The sequence below is a fragment of the Urocitellus parryii genome, chromosome 4, assembly GCF_045843805.1.
Source record: "Urocitellus parryii isolate mUroPar1 chromosome 4, mUroPar1.hap1, whole genome shotgun sequence".
Classification (NCBI taxonomy): domain Eukaryota; kingdom Metazoa; phylum Chordata; class Mammalia; order Rodentia; family Sciuridae; genus Urocitellus; species Urocitellus parryii.
The window spans coordinates 54,013,741-54,031,080 of record NC_135534.1 but is presented as its reverse complement, the minus strand read 5'-3'; the positions used below and the strand labels follow the sequence as shown (position 1 = coordinate 54,031,080).

The 17,340-nt window shown below is 36.3% G+C and overlaps 1 protein-coding gene across 2 annotated transcripts in view; it reads right to left on the bottom strand.

Annotated features, from left to right (window-relative positions):
• The window catches only part of Dennd5a (DENN domain containing 5A), an 88,941-nt gene that overhangs the window by 35,819 nt on the left and 35,782 nt on the right, over nucleotides 1-17,340 (bottom strand). For both annotated transcript variants that reach the window (XM_026409559.2, XM_026409560.2), the window contains exon 5: nucleotides 7,704-7,891. In XM_026409559.2, the coding sequence (XP_026265344.2) occupies nucleotides 7,704-7,891 (188 nt within the window). The remainder of the gene's footprint in view (nucleotides 1-7,703; nucleotides 7,892-17,340) is intronic.

The window sequence follows — 17,340 nt, the reverse complement described above, 5'->3', positions numbered from 1 at the left end:
CAAAATGCTGTTCTGTTGATCTGTTTATCCCCGGGCCAATAAATCATATTCTGAAAGAAGAGGCAGGAGGGTAACACGACTAAGACCAGCTTAATATAGCTATTAAAAAAACTTTCAAGCTAATTAAAACTGTATGTTTTATAGGTCCTGCATGTTTCATTCCATAAACATTTACTTAGTCAATAAATTAGTCTGCCTACCAATATACAACTAAAAAAAAAAAAATTCTTACCTCAAAAAATTCAAAGACCAGAAGAATCTCTTTTAAGTTTCACTTTCTAGAGTTTTACAAGGACAAAATTTTGAGCCCTACCTGGTTAAAGGGTCAAATAAATACTTATTATCCAAAATTAGCTATTTTTTGTTCATTCCTTTTAATGTTTTAAAATTATAAATGTTGTCAGACCAAGTAATCAAAAAAGATACTAAAAAATAGAATGAACTCATCTTGTCATATCACCTGCCTCACAGGTCTTATCCATACACCTATCAGAACAAGACATTGTGACCACCAGTGAGGCACACAATGCAATCATCTATCTACTTGGTTCTCTTCTCTTTGGAAGAAAAAAAGCAATTTCTCTAACAGGAAATGTAGAGAAAGCTAAAAACTAAATCCATTCAACAATGTTTAGCTGGCTTTTCTCCCATTGCTGTGAACCAAATATACAGTGTCTATAAAGAATTTTATAAACTCCAAATGATGAGTCCACATTTGTGGATATCTCCTGGTCAGAGGTGGCTGAGGTTTCAAGAAAGCAGCTCAGACACATTTCAAAGATGGACTATATGAAAATAAAATAGGAACCTCCAGTAGATACCACTAGTCATCCTTTGCAAAATTGGGTTGAAAGAGGAAGGAGTAAGAAGGCAAACGGAGAGCCAGGATCAGTGGCTCAGGAGGCTGAGGCAGGAGGATCACGAGTTCAAAGCCAGCCTCAGCAATGGTGAGGCACTGAGCAACTCAATGAGACCCTGTCTCTAAATAAAATACAAAATAAGGCTGGGGATGTGACTCAGTGGCTGACTACCCCTGAGTTCAGTCCCCAGTACAAAAAAAAAAAAAAAAAAAGAGAGAGAGAGAAAAAGAAAGCAAACAGAAAAAGAAGGTTATTTAATTTCTAAGCACATACAAGCCTCATGTTGTTTTCTCCCAACATACAGAGAAATATGGCAAACAGAAGCAACTTATAAACCAATCCTTGGGCAACCCTTTCCTTAGCTGACAAGAGCCTCGTCCTGCATAATAGCTCTGGGGAGAAGCAATAGCCTAAAAATGTACTAAACCCCAAGTGTTCAGTTTCCTTCTGTTAATCTCTTTTATTGTTGGAGGAGCCATGGGAAGACCTGGACAACCTGGGGAACTGACCATATCGATTTCCCAAATCCCATAAAAATCTCCCAAATCTCTTCCTGTGAAGGGTCACAATGCCCTTTTCTCAACCCTGAGTTTCTAACACCAAATCACAATCAGCACCAGGCATACATAGTGGTTCACACCTATAATCCCAGCGATTTGGGAGACTGGGATACGAAAATCTCAAGTTTGAGGCCAGCCTCAGCAATTTAGCAAGGCCCTAAGCAACTTAGTGAGACCCTATCTCAAAATAAAAAATAAAAAAGTGCAAGGCATATATTTAGTGGTAAAGGGCATCTTAGTTAAATCCCTAATACCCCCCATAAAAAAAAAAAAAAAGAAACATAGCCAGCTTCTCCCAATAGTCTATCCTTATGTCTGAAGGGAAGTTCACCATACGGATTACTGGGGGTAAGCTATTTAAGAAGTATTCTAAGAAAGGGCAAGAAATAAAAACCAAGACAGAATACTAATATCTAATATTTACTCTAATATCCTCTGCTTATTTCCCTGACATGGCTGTGGACAAAATAACTCCTTCCTAGATTCAGACAATGGAGCATCAAAGAGAAACACAGGACTGGGGATGTAGCTCAAGCGGTAGGGTGCTCGCCTGGCATGAATGCGGCCCGGGTTCTATCCTCAGCACCACATACAAACAAAGCTGTTGTGTCCGCCGAAAACTAAAAAATAAATATTAAAAGTTCTCTCTCTCAAAAAGAAAATGTTCTTAAAAAAAACAAAGAGAAGCACAGAACAAAGGATGCTTCCTCACAAAAACAGCTCAACACTTTCACTTGCTCGGGGTCAGTTGAGTGCTATGTGTTAGTGAAAAGGGGCGGGGGGGGGCTTTTTTCATACTTCTGATTTGCAAAGATGGGGCAGCAACTGAATAATTCTTTTTTTAAAAAATATAATTTTTAAATATCTTTATTTTATTTACTTATTTTTATGTAGTGCTGAGGATTGAACCCAGGGCTATTGCACGTGCTAGGCAAGCGCTCTACTCCTGAGCCAGGACCCCAGCCCCCACAACTGATGAATTCTGATCTGCGGGGCTAGGAAATGTACACTCTTCATCCCTCTGGAGGAAGTCCCTTTTAGAAAACAAGTTTGTCCTACCTTGCTACCCTGATGATGGACGCTGTCACGAGCCCAGGTGAAATCCTGAATCCTGTCTCAAAGCAGAGTCTAAAGATCCACATGGTTTGCTCTAAGTTGCTAAAGCTGGCTTTGAATTTGTGATCCTCCTGCCTAAGTCTCTTGAGTAACTGGGATTGCAGATGTGTAGCATTACATCTGGCTAAGATACCACACAGTTTAAGGATGTCCACCAGTTGAGTACAGTGACACACAGCTGTAATCCCAGAGACTTGGGAGGCTGAGGCAAGATGATTGTAAGTTCAAAGCCAGTCTCAGCAACTTAGCAAGACCTTGCCTCAAAATAAAAAATAAAAAGGACCAGGGATGTGGCTCTGTGGCTAAGCACCCCTGGGTTCAATCCCCAGTATAAGAAAAAAGAAAAAAAAGGATGTCCAGCAAATGCTGAAATTAGTTATCTCTGGGTAATAAAATTTGAAATAATTTTATTTTATTGTTGACTTTTTTACCATAAACATGTTATCATTTCCGAGATACCTCAAAATTGTATTTCAAAGATACTATCATTCTCCTTTCATTATTGTGACCTTATAGTGTTTCTCTCCTTTAGAAAGCCAGTTCTCTTCTCCCCAGTCTAGGATTTTCCATAGGGACTACACAGATTCAAATACCCCAGAGGTTGGTTATCTACTAAAAATCAAAGTAAAAAGTATCTGGATATTAACTGTCAGAGGGAAAACCTGGGTGAAATGGAACTCCAAGACCCTAGAACTGCTTATGAAGCACACACTGGTATTCTATCATCCAAATGTCAGCAATCCACAGGGAGAGACCAAAAGCTCATGTAACAAAGGCTATAGTAGTGATGGGGAATGCTGCAAAAATAGTCAAACAGTCCCTTTAAGAAAACTGCTGGTCTCCAAGCACCCTCTTCATATTTCCACATATATGAAGCACACAAAGACCAATGTTGAAAGATCCTAGAGGGAACAGAACTTGCTCCAAGCCAGGCATGGTGGTACATACCTGTAATCCCAGTAGCTCAGGACAGTGCTGAGGCAGGAGGAGGGCAATTTCAAAGCCATCCTCAGCAACTTAGCAAGGCCCTAAAGCAACTCATTGAGACCCTGTCTCTAAATAAAATTCAAAAAAGGGCGAGTGATGTGGCTCAGTGGTTAAGTGCCCCTGGGTTCAATCCCCAGTACCAAAACAAAAACAAAAACTTGCTCCAAGTATACTGAGAAATTTGCCTTCTTGGTTAATAACCTATTTATCAGATTATGCATGTAATATCCCTCCTTGAACTTCAACTTTCAATCATTTCTTATTATTCCTTACTCTGACTTCACAAAATCAGAATTAAATAAATTAGAAGTAGATATCAATGTTAAATATACATTTGCTCAGAAATAAGTCAATCCCAAAGAACCAAAGGCTAAATGTTTTCTGATATGTGGATGCTAAGTCACAATAAGATGGGGGTGGGATGGAGATATTTTGGACTAGACAGAGGGGAGTGAAGGCAAGGGAGGGGGCATGGGGGAGAAATGATAGTACAATGAACTGGACATTATTACCCTATGTGCATACATGATTACATGATCTGTGTAACTCTACATCATGTAAAACCACATGAATGAGAAGTTATACTCCATGTATGTATGATGTGCCAAAATGCATTCTACTTTCATGTATAACTAATTTTTAAAAATTTAAAAATATAAAATTTTTTTTTAAAAAAACATACATTTGCTTAAAGCAAAAACTAAAAAGTTCTCTTTCTCCAGTCTTTGATATTATTCTTCATGAACATTATGGATACAGTAGACAAGTACACAAAAAATCCAGTATCTCAAGTCAATAGTTTTCTCCATCATTTAGATCTTTTTTTTCTTTAATTAATTTTGTTCTACCCCAAAAAACACAAACCTCTGAGGAGTGAGTCAAAGGAGAAAAAGGAATGGAAATTTTTTTTTTGTAGCTATAGATGTACAGCATGCCTTAATTTGTTTATTTTATTTTGTTTATTTTATTTAAGTATATTTCTTTTAGTTGTAGTTGGACACAATATCTTTATTTTATTTTTATGTGGTGCTGAGGATCGAACCCAGGGCCTTGTACATGCCAGGCGAGCGCTCTACCGCTGAACCACAACCACAGCCCTTATTTGTTTATTTTTATGTGGTGCTGAGGATCAAACCCAGTGCCTCCCACATGCAAGGCACTCTTCCACTGAGCTACAGCCCCAGTCCAAGAAGACATTTTAATTCTAAACCAAAGAAAAGAGGAAAAGGAGCAAAAGATGCATTTGTTTTAAAGTATCACAGATATGGTCTAATTATCAGGGCATTAATCAAAGATGATACCCAGATGCCCAATTAAGTTTTGTCCTAAGCAATTTCATGAGAATATTCTCTTGTTTAGAGGTCTCCCTACTCATATTCCACACATATACATGTATTTTTTTAAAATCATCCCCCTCTCCAAAAAAAAGTATTTAGAATTTACTGGGGATACAATTCAATGGTAGAGTGCCTGCCTACCATGTGCAAAGCCCTGGGTTTAATCCCCAGCATGGGAGAAAAAGAACTGGTGGAGGGAGGAAACAAGAGTTATATATACTCCAAAGTCTTCTTCCCAGGCCTGCCTTTTTTTTTTAAAAAAAATCATTCTTTTTCCCCATATTTTTTATTGATACATTATAATCATACATAATAGTGGGATTCCTTGGCACATATTTGTATATGCACAGGACATAACAATATAATTTGGTCACTATAATTTCCCAGTATTTACCCTTTCCCTCCCTTCCTTCTTCCCCCTGGTCCCTTTATTCTACTCTTCTGGTTTCCCTTGGATTTTCATGAGATTCCCCTGACCACCTTTTCTCTTTTCCTCTTTACCTTCAACATATGAGAGAAAACACATGACCCTTTGGCTTATCTTCCTTAACATAAGGCTCTCAGGTTCCATCCATTGTCCTACAAGTGACTCAACTTCTTTCCTTTTTTTTTTTTTTCTTTTCTTTGGTACCAGGGATTGAATCAAGGGGCTCTTAACCACTGAGCCATATTCTCAGCCCTTTTCGTTTTTTATTTAGAGACAGGTTCTCGCTAAGTTGTATAGGGCCTCACTATATTGCTGAGGCTGGCTTTGAATTTATGATCCTCCTGCCTCAGTCTCCTAAGCCACTGGAATTATAAGTATGAGCCACTACATCTGTTTCATTCTTCTTTTATAGCTAAATAAAACTACACTGTGTATATATACCACAATTTCTTTTTTTAATATTTATTTATTTATGTATCTTTAGTTTTTTAAAATTTTTTTTTAGTTGTTGATAGGCCTTTATTTATTTATTTTTACGTGGTGCTGAGAATCGAACCCAGTTGCTTTTCATATGCCAGGCAAGTGCGCTACTGCTAAGCCACAATCCCAGCCCCTATCTTTAGTTTTTTAGGTGGATACATTAGTTTGTTTTTATGCGATGCCGAGGATCAAACCAGTGCCTCATGCATGCTAGGTGAGCACTTTACCACTGAGCCACCACCCCAGCACCCACAATCTTTATCCATTCATTCACTGATAAATACCTAGGCTTGTTCTATAGTTTGACTATTGTGAATTGTGCTGCTGTAAACATAGGTATGCATGTATTACTACAGTATAATGACTTTAATTTTTTAGGATAAACACTGAGAAGGGGTATAGCTAGATCGTATGGTGATCCACTTCTAGTCTTTTGAGAAACTTTGACTTCCATAGTGGTGGTACTAATTTACAATCTTACCAAAAGTGTAAAAGTATTCCTTTTTCCCCACATCCTCTCCAGCATTTATTATTGTTTGTATACTTTATGATTGCAATTCTGACTGGAATGAGATAAAAATCTCATTTGAATTTTGATTTGCATTTCTCTAATTGCTAAAGATATTAAATACAGTTTCTTATCAGCCATAAAATATGAAAAAGTTGACCAGTTCTACTGGTAACTCCAAGAAAATGAAAAATAAAGCAAGCTTCTTTCTTTCTTTCTTTCTTTTTTTTGGGGGGGGGCTCTGGTATAAGGGGACAAATAGTCAAGACTAGTATCACTGATACTGGGGATCAAACCTAGGGCCTGGTCCATGCTAGGCAAGTGCTTTACCACTGAGTCACATCTCCTGCTTCCAGATAATCTTTTCTAAACATGCTTAAATCTATTTTAAAATGAAGTAGGAAACAGAAGCAAGAGAGGAAAAGTATTTCCTCAAGCTTTCCTCGTATTAAACTAAGAAATTTTCAAAACAGGCTCAGGACCATAAGAAACACTATGATCAAGATCAACTTCTATAGACCAACTATGGCCTATAAAAGAAAGCCATTGACTTATCAATATGCATCTATTTTCTAAGGTAGTTATTAAATTATATGGGATTTGTTTAAAATTATAGGAAGTAAAAGGTAAAATTCAGCGTAACATATGAGAACAATTGAAGCTGGCTTTGAGAACACAGGGATTCACTGTGATATTCTTTTGTGTATTTTAGCTATAGAATTTTACATAATAAAATGTGTCTCTAATAAATGTTTTAAAAGTATGTAAAACATCCTGGGTTTGTAAGGGCTCACTGTTAGTCAGGAGTCTGGGGTAGGAAATCCCAATCTGTTTCATTAATTTAGCAATTTTGCTAGACTCTGTTCCAAATTAAAAAATAAAAAGGGCAGAGGATATATCTCAGTAGTAAAGCACCCCTGGGTTCAATAACCATACTGGTAGGAAAAAAATATATAAAGTACCATGTTTGAAAAAAAATGTGTATGATGCTGGGTGAGTAGCACATGTCTCTAATCCCAGCAATTTTGGAGGCTAACGAAGAAGGACTGAAAGTTTGAGGCCAGCCTCAGAAATTTAGCAAGACCCTCAGCAACTAGCAAGACCCTGTCTCAAAATAAAAAAAATAAAAGGACTAGTGATGTAGCTCAGTGGTAAAGTGCCCTTAGGTTCCATCCCCAATACAAAAAAAAAGAAAAAGCATATTAAAAAGACAATTAATTAAAAAAAGAGATTATAATATCAGGTAATAAAAGATAGTAAAGTATCTCTGGAATAAGTTGAGCTAAATGTCTATTATTTGTACTTTTTTCCTGAAAAGGTATTCATGTCCCCCAAAATAAAATAAATTTGGTGACACCATGATGGGCTCATCCCAAAGCCTCTGTCCACCCAGTCCTAGATCAGAGGCACCAAAACTCAGGCTCTCACCTCCTGAGGCAGTTCCAGCTTTGACCGGTCATCCAGGCCATTGGAATGCAAGCCCATCAGGTATGGAACAGGAGCATCTAAGAAATGCAGGAGAGAAGCCGGGAGAATAGGGACATAGACATGCTGCCACTGGAAAGGAAACATGAGAGCTGTAATCGTCTCCGCCACAGTCATCAGTCTCTGGTAATCTGGGTCAAAAAAAAAAAAAGAAAGAAAGAAAGAAAGAAAGAAACACACACAAATCAGTCAAAAATGAGGTACTTGCTTTTCAAATAGTAACTTAAAACCTTCAAAGCAATTTCACATTACAAAGGACCAGGATAAACTTCAGAAAGGACATGCTCAGTATGACTATTCTGTAGGTGTCAAAGATAACTTAGAGATTCCTACACACACACACACACACAGGTCCAACTAATAAGAAAATTTAATATGGAAATAAAGAAAAATAATAAATAGCACCTTGATTCAGTACGACCCCCTTCCCACACACAGGCCCAGATAGTAATAAAATTTAGTATGGAAATAAACAGAAATAATAAATAGCACCTTGCTCCAGATACTACCCCAGATATGTTGCATGCATACGCTTAAGTACAAACGGATGAGATTAAAAAAAAAAAAAAAAAAAAAAAGAAAAGCAATAGTAGTCAGGATCTTCACTCAGCATGGAAGCCAAAACAGTCTCAGTAATAAAGCTTTGAAAGCTGACTATAACCTTGCTCCTGGGTAATCAAAGTAGAGTATGACCTGTAAATAACTTTTAATTACCATGATAAATATTTTTTTGGTCTTGATCTCCAGTTCTTCACAAACCCCTGAAAACTTTATATGTTGAGATGACCAGAGGTGGCTGGGATGGGGAAAGCAGGGAGTCATCTGGATAGCATCAGGATGGGGGCTGGTCACCAGAAAAGCCAAGGCTGGGAATTTCATCTCAATCCCAATCTTATGAGAAAGGGGAGGAATTGAAGATTTAAGTTCATCACCAGTGAGCAAATGTTTCATCAATCAGGCCTACATAGTAATAAAACCTCCATGAAAGATAGTTCAAAGATCTGGTGGCAAACATATTGAGGTGCTAGGAGGTAACACACTGGGAGAAGGCATGGAGGCTATATGCCCCTACCCCCCACACCTTTCTTTATATATCTCTTCTATTTAGCTGTTCCTGAGTTGTATCATTATTCATAATAAATAAAAACCATAAAAAAGTATTCCACTTCCCTGGTGAGCCATCTGGCAAATTATCAAATACATATAGAGGGTTGTGGGAACCTCCCAAATGTATAGCCTACAGGTCAAAAGTACAGATGGCCCTGACTTGCCACTGGTGGGGGTAGTCTTGTAGTCTTACAAGACTGGGCCTTTACGTATGGGGTCTGTGATAACTTCAAGCAGTATCAGAATTTAATTAAACTGTTATGTCTAAAAAGCTGGAGAATTGATTGGTATGAGGAAAACCCTCTTATATTTGGTATCCATAGTATTTTGAGTAGAAACATACCAAATAAGTAATTCAAATAAATAGAAATCAATGACTTAAAATTCTTTATTTAAAACATTTTTGTGGGGCTGGGGATATAGCTCAGTTGATAGAGTACTTGCCTTGCATGCACAAGGCCCTGGGTTCAATCCCCAGCACCACCAAAAAAAAAAAAAAAACATTTTAAGTCAGGCCCAGCAGCACACACCTATAATATCAGCTACTCAGAAGGCTGAAGCAGGAGGATACAAGACCAGCCTGGGCAGTTTAGAGAAACTGTCTCAAAACAAAATTAGTGGTAGTCAGTGGTAGAGCACTTGCATATGCATGTGCATGTGCAAGACCTGAGTTCATCCCCAGTACCACCAAAAAAGGAGGGGAAAAAAGACAAATATGTTTTGAGTACACTGCAGGAAACTACCTATATGCTTCTTTGGGGAAACTAAAGCAATTGACAGATCAGTGATATAGCCAATCAATGAGTAAAACTGAGTTCAGAGATCCTAGTACTGTGTGCCTATAGTCCCAGCCAAGGATGCTGGGATGCAGTAAGATTACTTGAGTCCATGAACAAAAAAGTGAAACCAATTTCAAAAAAGATAATGAGCTAAGGTAGAGAACTTGTGGGAGGCCCTGAATTCAATCCCCAGTACCACAAAAATCTATTCAGTGAGAAGGGCTGCTCCCCAATAATCTATCTACCCAAGAGCAAACATCTTAAGAATCTTAAATATATCAATTTATTTTAAAATTCAAAATTAAGGGGCTAGGGTTGTGGCTCAATGGTAATTCAAATAAATAGGAATCAGTGACATGCCTTGCATGTGTGAGGCATTGGGTTCAATTCTCAGCACCAAATATGAATAAGTGAATAAAATAAAGATCCATCAATGTCTAAAAAAATACTTTTAAAAATTCAAAATTAAGATATTTCAAAAGAATGCAAAGGCATGGGAGAAAACCTTCAACTGATATTTAAATCCACTTCCACTATACCTTATACACTGAGTCTTGAACACATATCCTAAATAAACATCCCACAGAATAATTCCCTTCTTTCAGTGTACATATGCACAATTTCTAGATTAAAAAACAAGAAGTCATTTTAATTACAAAAAGCTTCTTCCTTCCCTCACCAAGTCAGTAAAACAGGTAATAGTGCTTTATGTGGCTGGCATTCCTAACATTTCTGCTTAGGGACAGTAACTTCTCACAGTGCACCAACAGAGTACGACAGTTCCTGAAATGCCATTGTTGTGAGACTTCCTGGACACTGGATATTCTATTCAGTACAGAAGTGCAGGATCTGAGAACATCTACTCCATAACCACAAATCAGGGAAGACTAGAATTTAAAGAGAAGGGCTTTTCTCTGTTCCATAAAAGCAAGTTTAATAGTATAGAAATCATGTTCTAGTTTTCCTCCTACCCTTCAGGATGACTGTAATCTAGTATTTGAAACTCAGATCACTTGTTTCTGGTAGGGTGGATAATTTTATTTGCTTCAGACTGAAATCTCTGAAGATGCTCTTTGAAATTCTTGTGATGCATTTGGCTGTGGCAATCTCAGAAATAAAATTCTTTTGGGAGTAAAAGATAATACTCCCTCCCTTTCAAGGCTAACCTCATTCCCTTCATGTAAAGTTTGGTTTAACAGATTACAAGAAATTTCAAATTTTCTGGCCTTTTTGGTCTAGTTGTGGGTTTTTTTCCTCTACATTTTTTTTTTTAAAGCAACATCCCGCCTTCAAGGATAGCTTAATAAATAATGCCTCAGGGATCCAGAAATCTGTGGCATCCACACTAGGAAGCTGAGACTACCAAGAGTTATAAACAAAAGCCTATTTCTTTTCTTTTCTTTTTTTTTTTTTGGTACTGAGAATTGAACACAGGGTCACTCAACCATTGAGTCACAGTCCCATTTTGTATTTTATTTAGACTCGGGGTCTCACCTAGTTGCTTAGTACCTCGCTGTTGCTGAGGCTGGCTTTGAACCCGTGATCCTCCTGCCTCAGGCCCCCTAGCCACTGGGATTACAGGCTTGCACCACTGTGCCCGATGCAAAAGCCTATTTCTGTATACCAGTTGAAACAATAAAATCCGTACATTCTTTGCCATTGCCCTTCTCTGTGCCCACCAGTCCAATAAGGTGAAACCAATAAATAGGAAGCAGCTCAAGGTCAGCTTCATCCAAAGGGTTTCAGCCAATCAAAATCCACTATAGACGAGTTCCAGGTAACTGTCTGGATTCTCTCACAGGTCCCGTCTCATCATGTTGTAATAAGCAATTACTTTTAATAAAAGGTGATAACGCAAAGTATATTGGGATCACAACCACCATTATAGTGGTAAGAAAGGAAGAATCAGCACATTTTTGTGACTTGTGTGTATGCAGAGAATGACATAAGACTTAGGATCACTCTACAAATAAGCCTCCTTAGCAAACTACAGGGCAACTCCTGCATATTACTAACTGAATCATAAACTGCCCTTGCATACAGACACTTCCATTAAAATTATACAAACCAGGGACTGGGATTGTAGCTCAGTAGTAGAGCACTTGCCTAGCATGTGTGAGACATTGGGTTTAATCCTCAGAACCACTTGTAAATACATAAATAAATTAATTTTAAAAAGTCCACTGACAACTTAAAAATTTTTTTTAAATTGTACAAAATGTTTCACACAACACTCTGCTCTCAGAAAAACAACCTAATCTGTATATACTGACATCTCCATGACACATTGTTAAATGCAAGAAGCAAGGTACAAAACAATTAATACGCTCCCATTTGCATTGTTTTTAGGAAGTGTAAATGTTGTGTGCCCATGACTATCTGGAAGGAAACAAGAAACTGTAGCAACCTCTAGGAGGGAGAATCTTTGAGGGCAGAGGTAAAAGTTTCATACTTTACTTTATACCCTTCTGCAAAGCTTTAAATTTCTACCATATAACTGAAATACTTTCTTATTTCAAGTTTCATCTTAATATACCAAACATACATCATAATATAAATGTATAATTTAAAGAGTGTTAACACTAATACATGTATACTCAACACCTAACAAAAAGTAGTGTCTTGTTTAAAAATATTGGGGAAGAGAGAATTTTAAAAATTAGTAGATTTCTTCTCAAGGGTAGGATTCTATGCGGAAGAAAATACAAAGCAACTTTCTCTGCATTCTTTATCCACACATTATTTATTTTTAAAAAAACTATTATCTTTGATAGAGATTCTTGAGAAACTTTATTTTTAGCACCACAGGAGGAAGGGAAATAGATTTCATTTTATTCTATTTGAAACTGTTTTGAATTTGTGCCTTGAATTCACACTGTAATTTAAAAAAACTAGTTTAGGTATTAAAATACAATAGATACCTTACTAACTTCCACTTACCCAACTCACTATATTAATTGATTTTCCCCATTCTCACAGTAAAGTTTACATTGCTCCCACTCAAATTGCTTAACAAGAGTGGGCTCATTTGTTTCCAAACATGCTATGTAAACTTCTTTCTGTATTACAAAATGTAAGCAATTATCAGGTAAATAAATAGTAAAATATGAAGGCAAAAATAAAGGCCAGGTACACTTGGTGCATGCCTGGAATCCCAATGACTCAGGAGGCTAAAGCAGGAAGGTCACAAATTCAAGCCCAGTCTCAGCAATACAGTAAGACCCTGTCTCAAAAAAAGAAGGGGTGGGGGTTGTACAAGAGGAGGGAAAGTAGTGGAGATGGAAATGAAATGAATTATATTCTATGTATGTATATTTATATTAAAATGAATCCCACTATTATGTATAACTGTAATGCACTACAAAATACATTTTAAAATAGAATTTTTTTAAAAATGTGGTTTAATGGTAAAGCACCCCTGGTACCAAAAAATAAGAGAAAGAATGTTAGTTCTTTAATGTTTAGTTCTTATTCATATTTTAGTTCTTAAAATATGTTTAGTTCTCTAAACATAAAATTCTTTCAAAAGACTGAGTAATGCAAAGTCGCTAAAAAATATTGTAATTAAATAGGCATACCAAAAGGGAAGTAAGCAAAAACAACTAAGGGAAACTACAAAAAATAGAGGTAGTCTGGTTAAGTTGCATTCCACTTAAAAGCAAATTTATAAAAGTAATTAGAGGGCTGTGCTGTAGCTCAGTGGCAGAGTGCTTGCCTAGCATGTGTGAGGCACTGGGTTCAATCCTTAGCACCACATAAATACAAACAAATAAAATAAAGGTATTGTCCATTTAAAAAAAATTTAAAAAGTAATTAGAAAACCTAGATAACACAGTATGAGTGTGGTTTATATAAGAAAGCAAGGCAGACATCTAATTTGTTGACCCTAATCAAGGGAAATGCCTAGACTCATCATCAAAAGATTGGTGACTATGCAGTTACATGTTTTAAGTTAAAATGTTTAATAATAAATAATAAATAATAAACTTTTAGGGTTCCCAGACTCACTGACTTTTTCAATTGTCCTATGAACAACCCCACTAAGCCATATCAGGTACAGACATTTTGTTCTATATATTACTTTAAAACAACCACTAAGGTCAGGGTTGTAGCTCTGTGGTTGAATACATGCATGAGGTTCTAGGTTCCATCCCCAGCACCACAAAAATAAAACAACCACTAAAAAATAATACTATTAAAAATTTTTCCATGGGCTGGGGATATGGCTCAAGTGGTAGCACGCTCGCCTGGCATGTGAGCCTCAGCACCACATACAAACAAGGATGTTGTGTCTGCCGAAAACTAGAAAATAAATATTAAAAAATTCTCTCTCTCTCTCTCTCTTTAAAAATTTTTTTTTCCATATGGACCAAAATAAAATATAAAATAGCTTGCACAAACAAACAAAACACTGCTCAAATCTGTCAGTTACGTCACTGAAAGGATTACACAGTTAGAATCTTGCAATTTAGCCTGGATTCCTTTTCCCTGAGGAACACTTCTATTCAAAAGGCAATACATGAAGCAGGTAACATTAACTGCAGTGGTAAGGTACATTTTGAACCAGAGGTTTTCATCTACAAAAGGATGATAACTTTGTGGACTGAGGTTGTGGCTCAGCGGTAAGCACTTATTAGACTACCATCATATATGCAGTCTGCCACTGACCAAAACATCATTATGTGGCATAAGACTCTATTTTAAACCAGAAGTTGCAAAGTAAAGCCTCAGGAACCACAGTTACCTACAGATGTTTTTTGTTTGACCCGCAGTATTTAGCAAGAACACTGCTGTCAACATTTAAAATTCACAGACTTCATGGGGCTGAGGTTATGGCTCAGCGGTAGAGTGCTCACCTTGCATGTGCAAGGCCCTGGGTTCGATCCTCAGCACCACATAAAAATAAATAAATAAAACAAAGTTAAGTTACAGATCTCACAATCTGATCATTTAAAAAAAAATCACAGACTTCATGTTAAAAAAAAAAAAAGTCCAGGTGCTTGTGAAAAACTGAAAAATTTAAGTAATATAAGGCCAGCATCCCCACAAGGAATGAACTGGAGTTTGTAGCTGTTCATTCTAGATAGGGTATGTGCTCTTTGATTCAACATCACCTCCACTACATCACCTTCGAAATAGATCCAAAACCCCAATCATTTCAAATCACTTCATGGCTACCTCCTCAGTTCTGGCCAGCATCATCTGTCATCTGGATTATTATAATGGCCATCTAACTAGATTCTTGGCTTTCCTCCATTCCCTCTTTGGGGATATACTCTTAAGATAGTGGCTAAAATATCCTGTTAAAAGTTATTCATTTATTCAGAAGACATTTATTGAGCACTCTTATATACCAGTCACTATTTTAATGCTTAGAATACATCAGTGAGCAAAAGGTAAACCTTGCCATTGTGAAAGTTAAATGTCATTCCTTTGCCCCTGGATCAAATTTCTGGAACTATCTGAGCATCAAAATAAGTATTACCTACTAAACAAAATAAAAATCTATGACTCCATACAATAATAAACAAATAAGGGAGAATCGAATATTCTTCCCTGTAGTAGAATGTGATTTACTAAATATAAATGAAATTAGAAAAACCAGTATTTTTCAATCATCATAGAAATAATTGATTTAGACCAGAATGATTAATAAAACTCTTAGATAAACATCAATGTTCATAGCAGCTCAATTCACAATAGCTAAGCTATGGGAACCAACCTATGTGCCCTTCACAGATGGATGGATAAAGAAAATGTGATATATATATACACACACAATGGAATATTACTCCGCCATAAAGAAGAATGTAATCATGGCATTTGCAGGTAAATAGATGGATCTGGAGACCATCATGCTGAGTGAAATAAGCCCATCCCCAAAAACCAAAGGCTGAATGTTCTCTCTGATATTGGATGCTAACACACAATGCAGGGGAGGTAGAAGTTCATTGGAATAAGGGGAAAGGAGGAAGATGGGAATGGGAAAAACAGTAGAATGAATGGGAAAAACAGTAGAATGAATCACATATAACTTTCATATGTTCATATATGCATATACAACCAGTGTAACTCCATATCATGTACAACCACCAGAATGGGAGGTTATACTCCATGTATGTATAATATGTCAATGGGCTGGGGTTATAGCTCAGTGGTAGAGCGATTGTCTAGCACGTGTGAGGCACTGGGCTTGATTCTCAGCACCACATATACATAAATAAAATAAAAGTCCATCAACAACTAAAAAATAAATACATTAAAAATATATATTCTATTGTCATGTGTAACTAAAAAGAATAAAAATTTTTTTTAAACTATTAGGCAAAACTTTGAAGAGTAGTAGTAAATAATTTTTTTATTTCCTATATTTCTATAAATTACTTTTTAATTATAACAAGAAAATAATTTTCCAGTTAAGAAATGCAGCAGACACAATCTTAACCAAGTAATGTGATCAAATTAACATCACACAAAATAGGACAATACATGCCTCCTAAAATGGTAAAAATCAACATTATGTGCCTCCTGATAAGAGGCACTAAGAAAACCCCAATATTGCTTCTATGATATTCCACCCCAAAATTACTAGAATCTAATCATGAGGGACTAACTAACACAAAATGAGGAACATCCTACAAAATAACATATCTGCACTCTTCAAATATGTTAATGTTATAAAAGCAAGTAAAAGCTGAGAAAATGACAATTAAAACCAATGCATGTAGTAACTAGATTCTGGATCAGAAATGAAAAAAATAATCATAACAGATATTATTGGACAATAGTGAAACTTGAATATGGTATCAATATTAATTTCCTAAATTTAATAATTATATAAGAGAATGTCCTCATTTTTAGGAAATAAAAGTTTGAGCATTCAGAAACCAAGAGCTATGGTGTCTGTAATAATTCTCAATGGTTCAGCTATATTCACATACATACAGAGTTTTCAGAGTACTAAAGCAAATATAGAAAAATATTAACAACTGGTGAATTTGTGAGTGGGTATACAAGAGTTCTTCGAACATTCTTTGCAACTCTTCCATAAGTTGAAAATTATTTCTAAATAAAGAGCAAAAAAAAGTATATCCTCTGATGGCTACATATCTCAAGGTAAAAGCCAAAGTCCTTACAATAGCCTACAAAACCCTATACAATCAGGCCTCCATCTCCTGCTACTCTCCTTCTCATTTACTCCACTTGATCCACTCTACTTTCCTCTTTGTTCTTTGAAGCACATTCTTGTCTTAGATCACTTATCCTGTGCCTTTTAAAATACTTTTCTATAGACATTAACAGATAACTCAGAGAGGCCTAACCTAATCACCCCATTAAAAACTGGAATTTCTCTTCTCAAATACTATCCCTTTCCTGGTTTATTTTTCCTCAGAGTTTATTAACCACCATTTTGTATAATGTATTTATTGACTTAATCACCACTCTTTTTTCCACTAAAATATAATTTCCACTACAGAAAGAATTTTTATCTGCTTTGTCCACCCCGTATCTCTGGTCCTTGAAACAATACCTGCCATATAGTATGCTCTCAGTAAATATCCTGAATGAATAAATTTTATATTATTTGTGTGGCTTATTAAATAAGCATCTGTTTCCTTCTTTTGACTTACTATTTTTTCCAAATCTGCTGCTTACATTCAACTGACCGTTTATAAAACAAATTCAGTGAAACT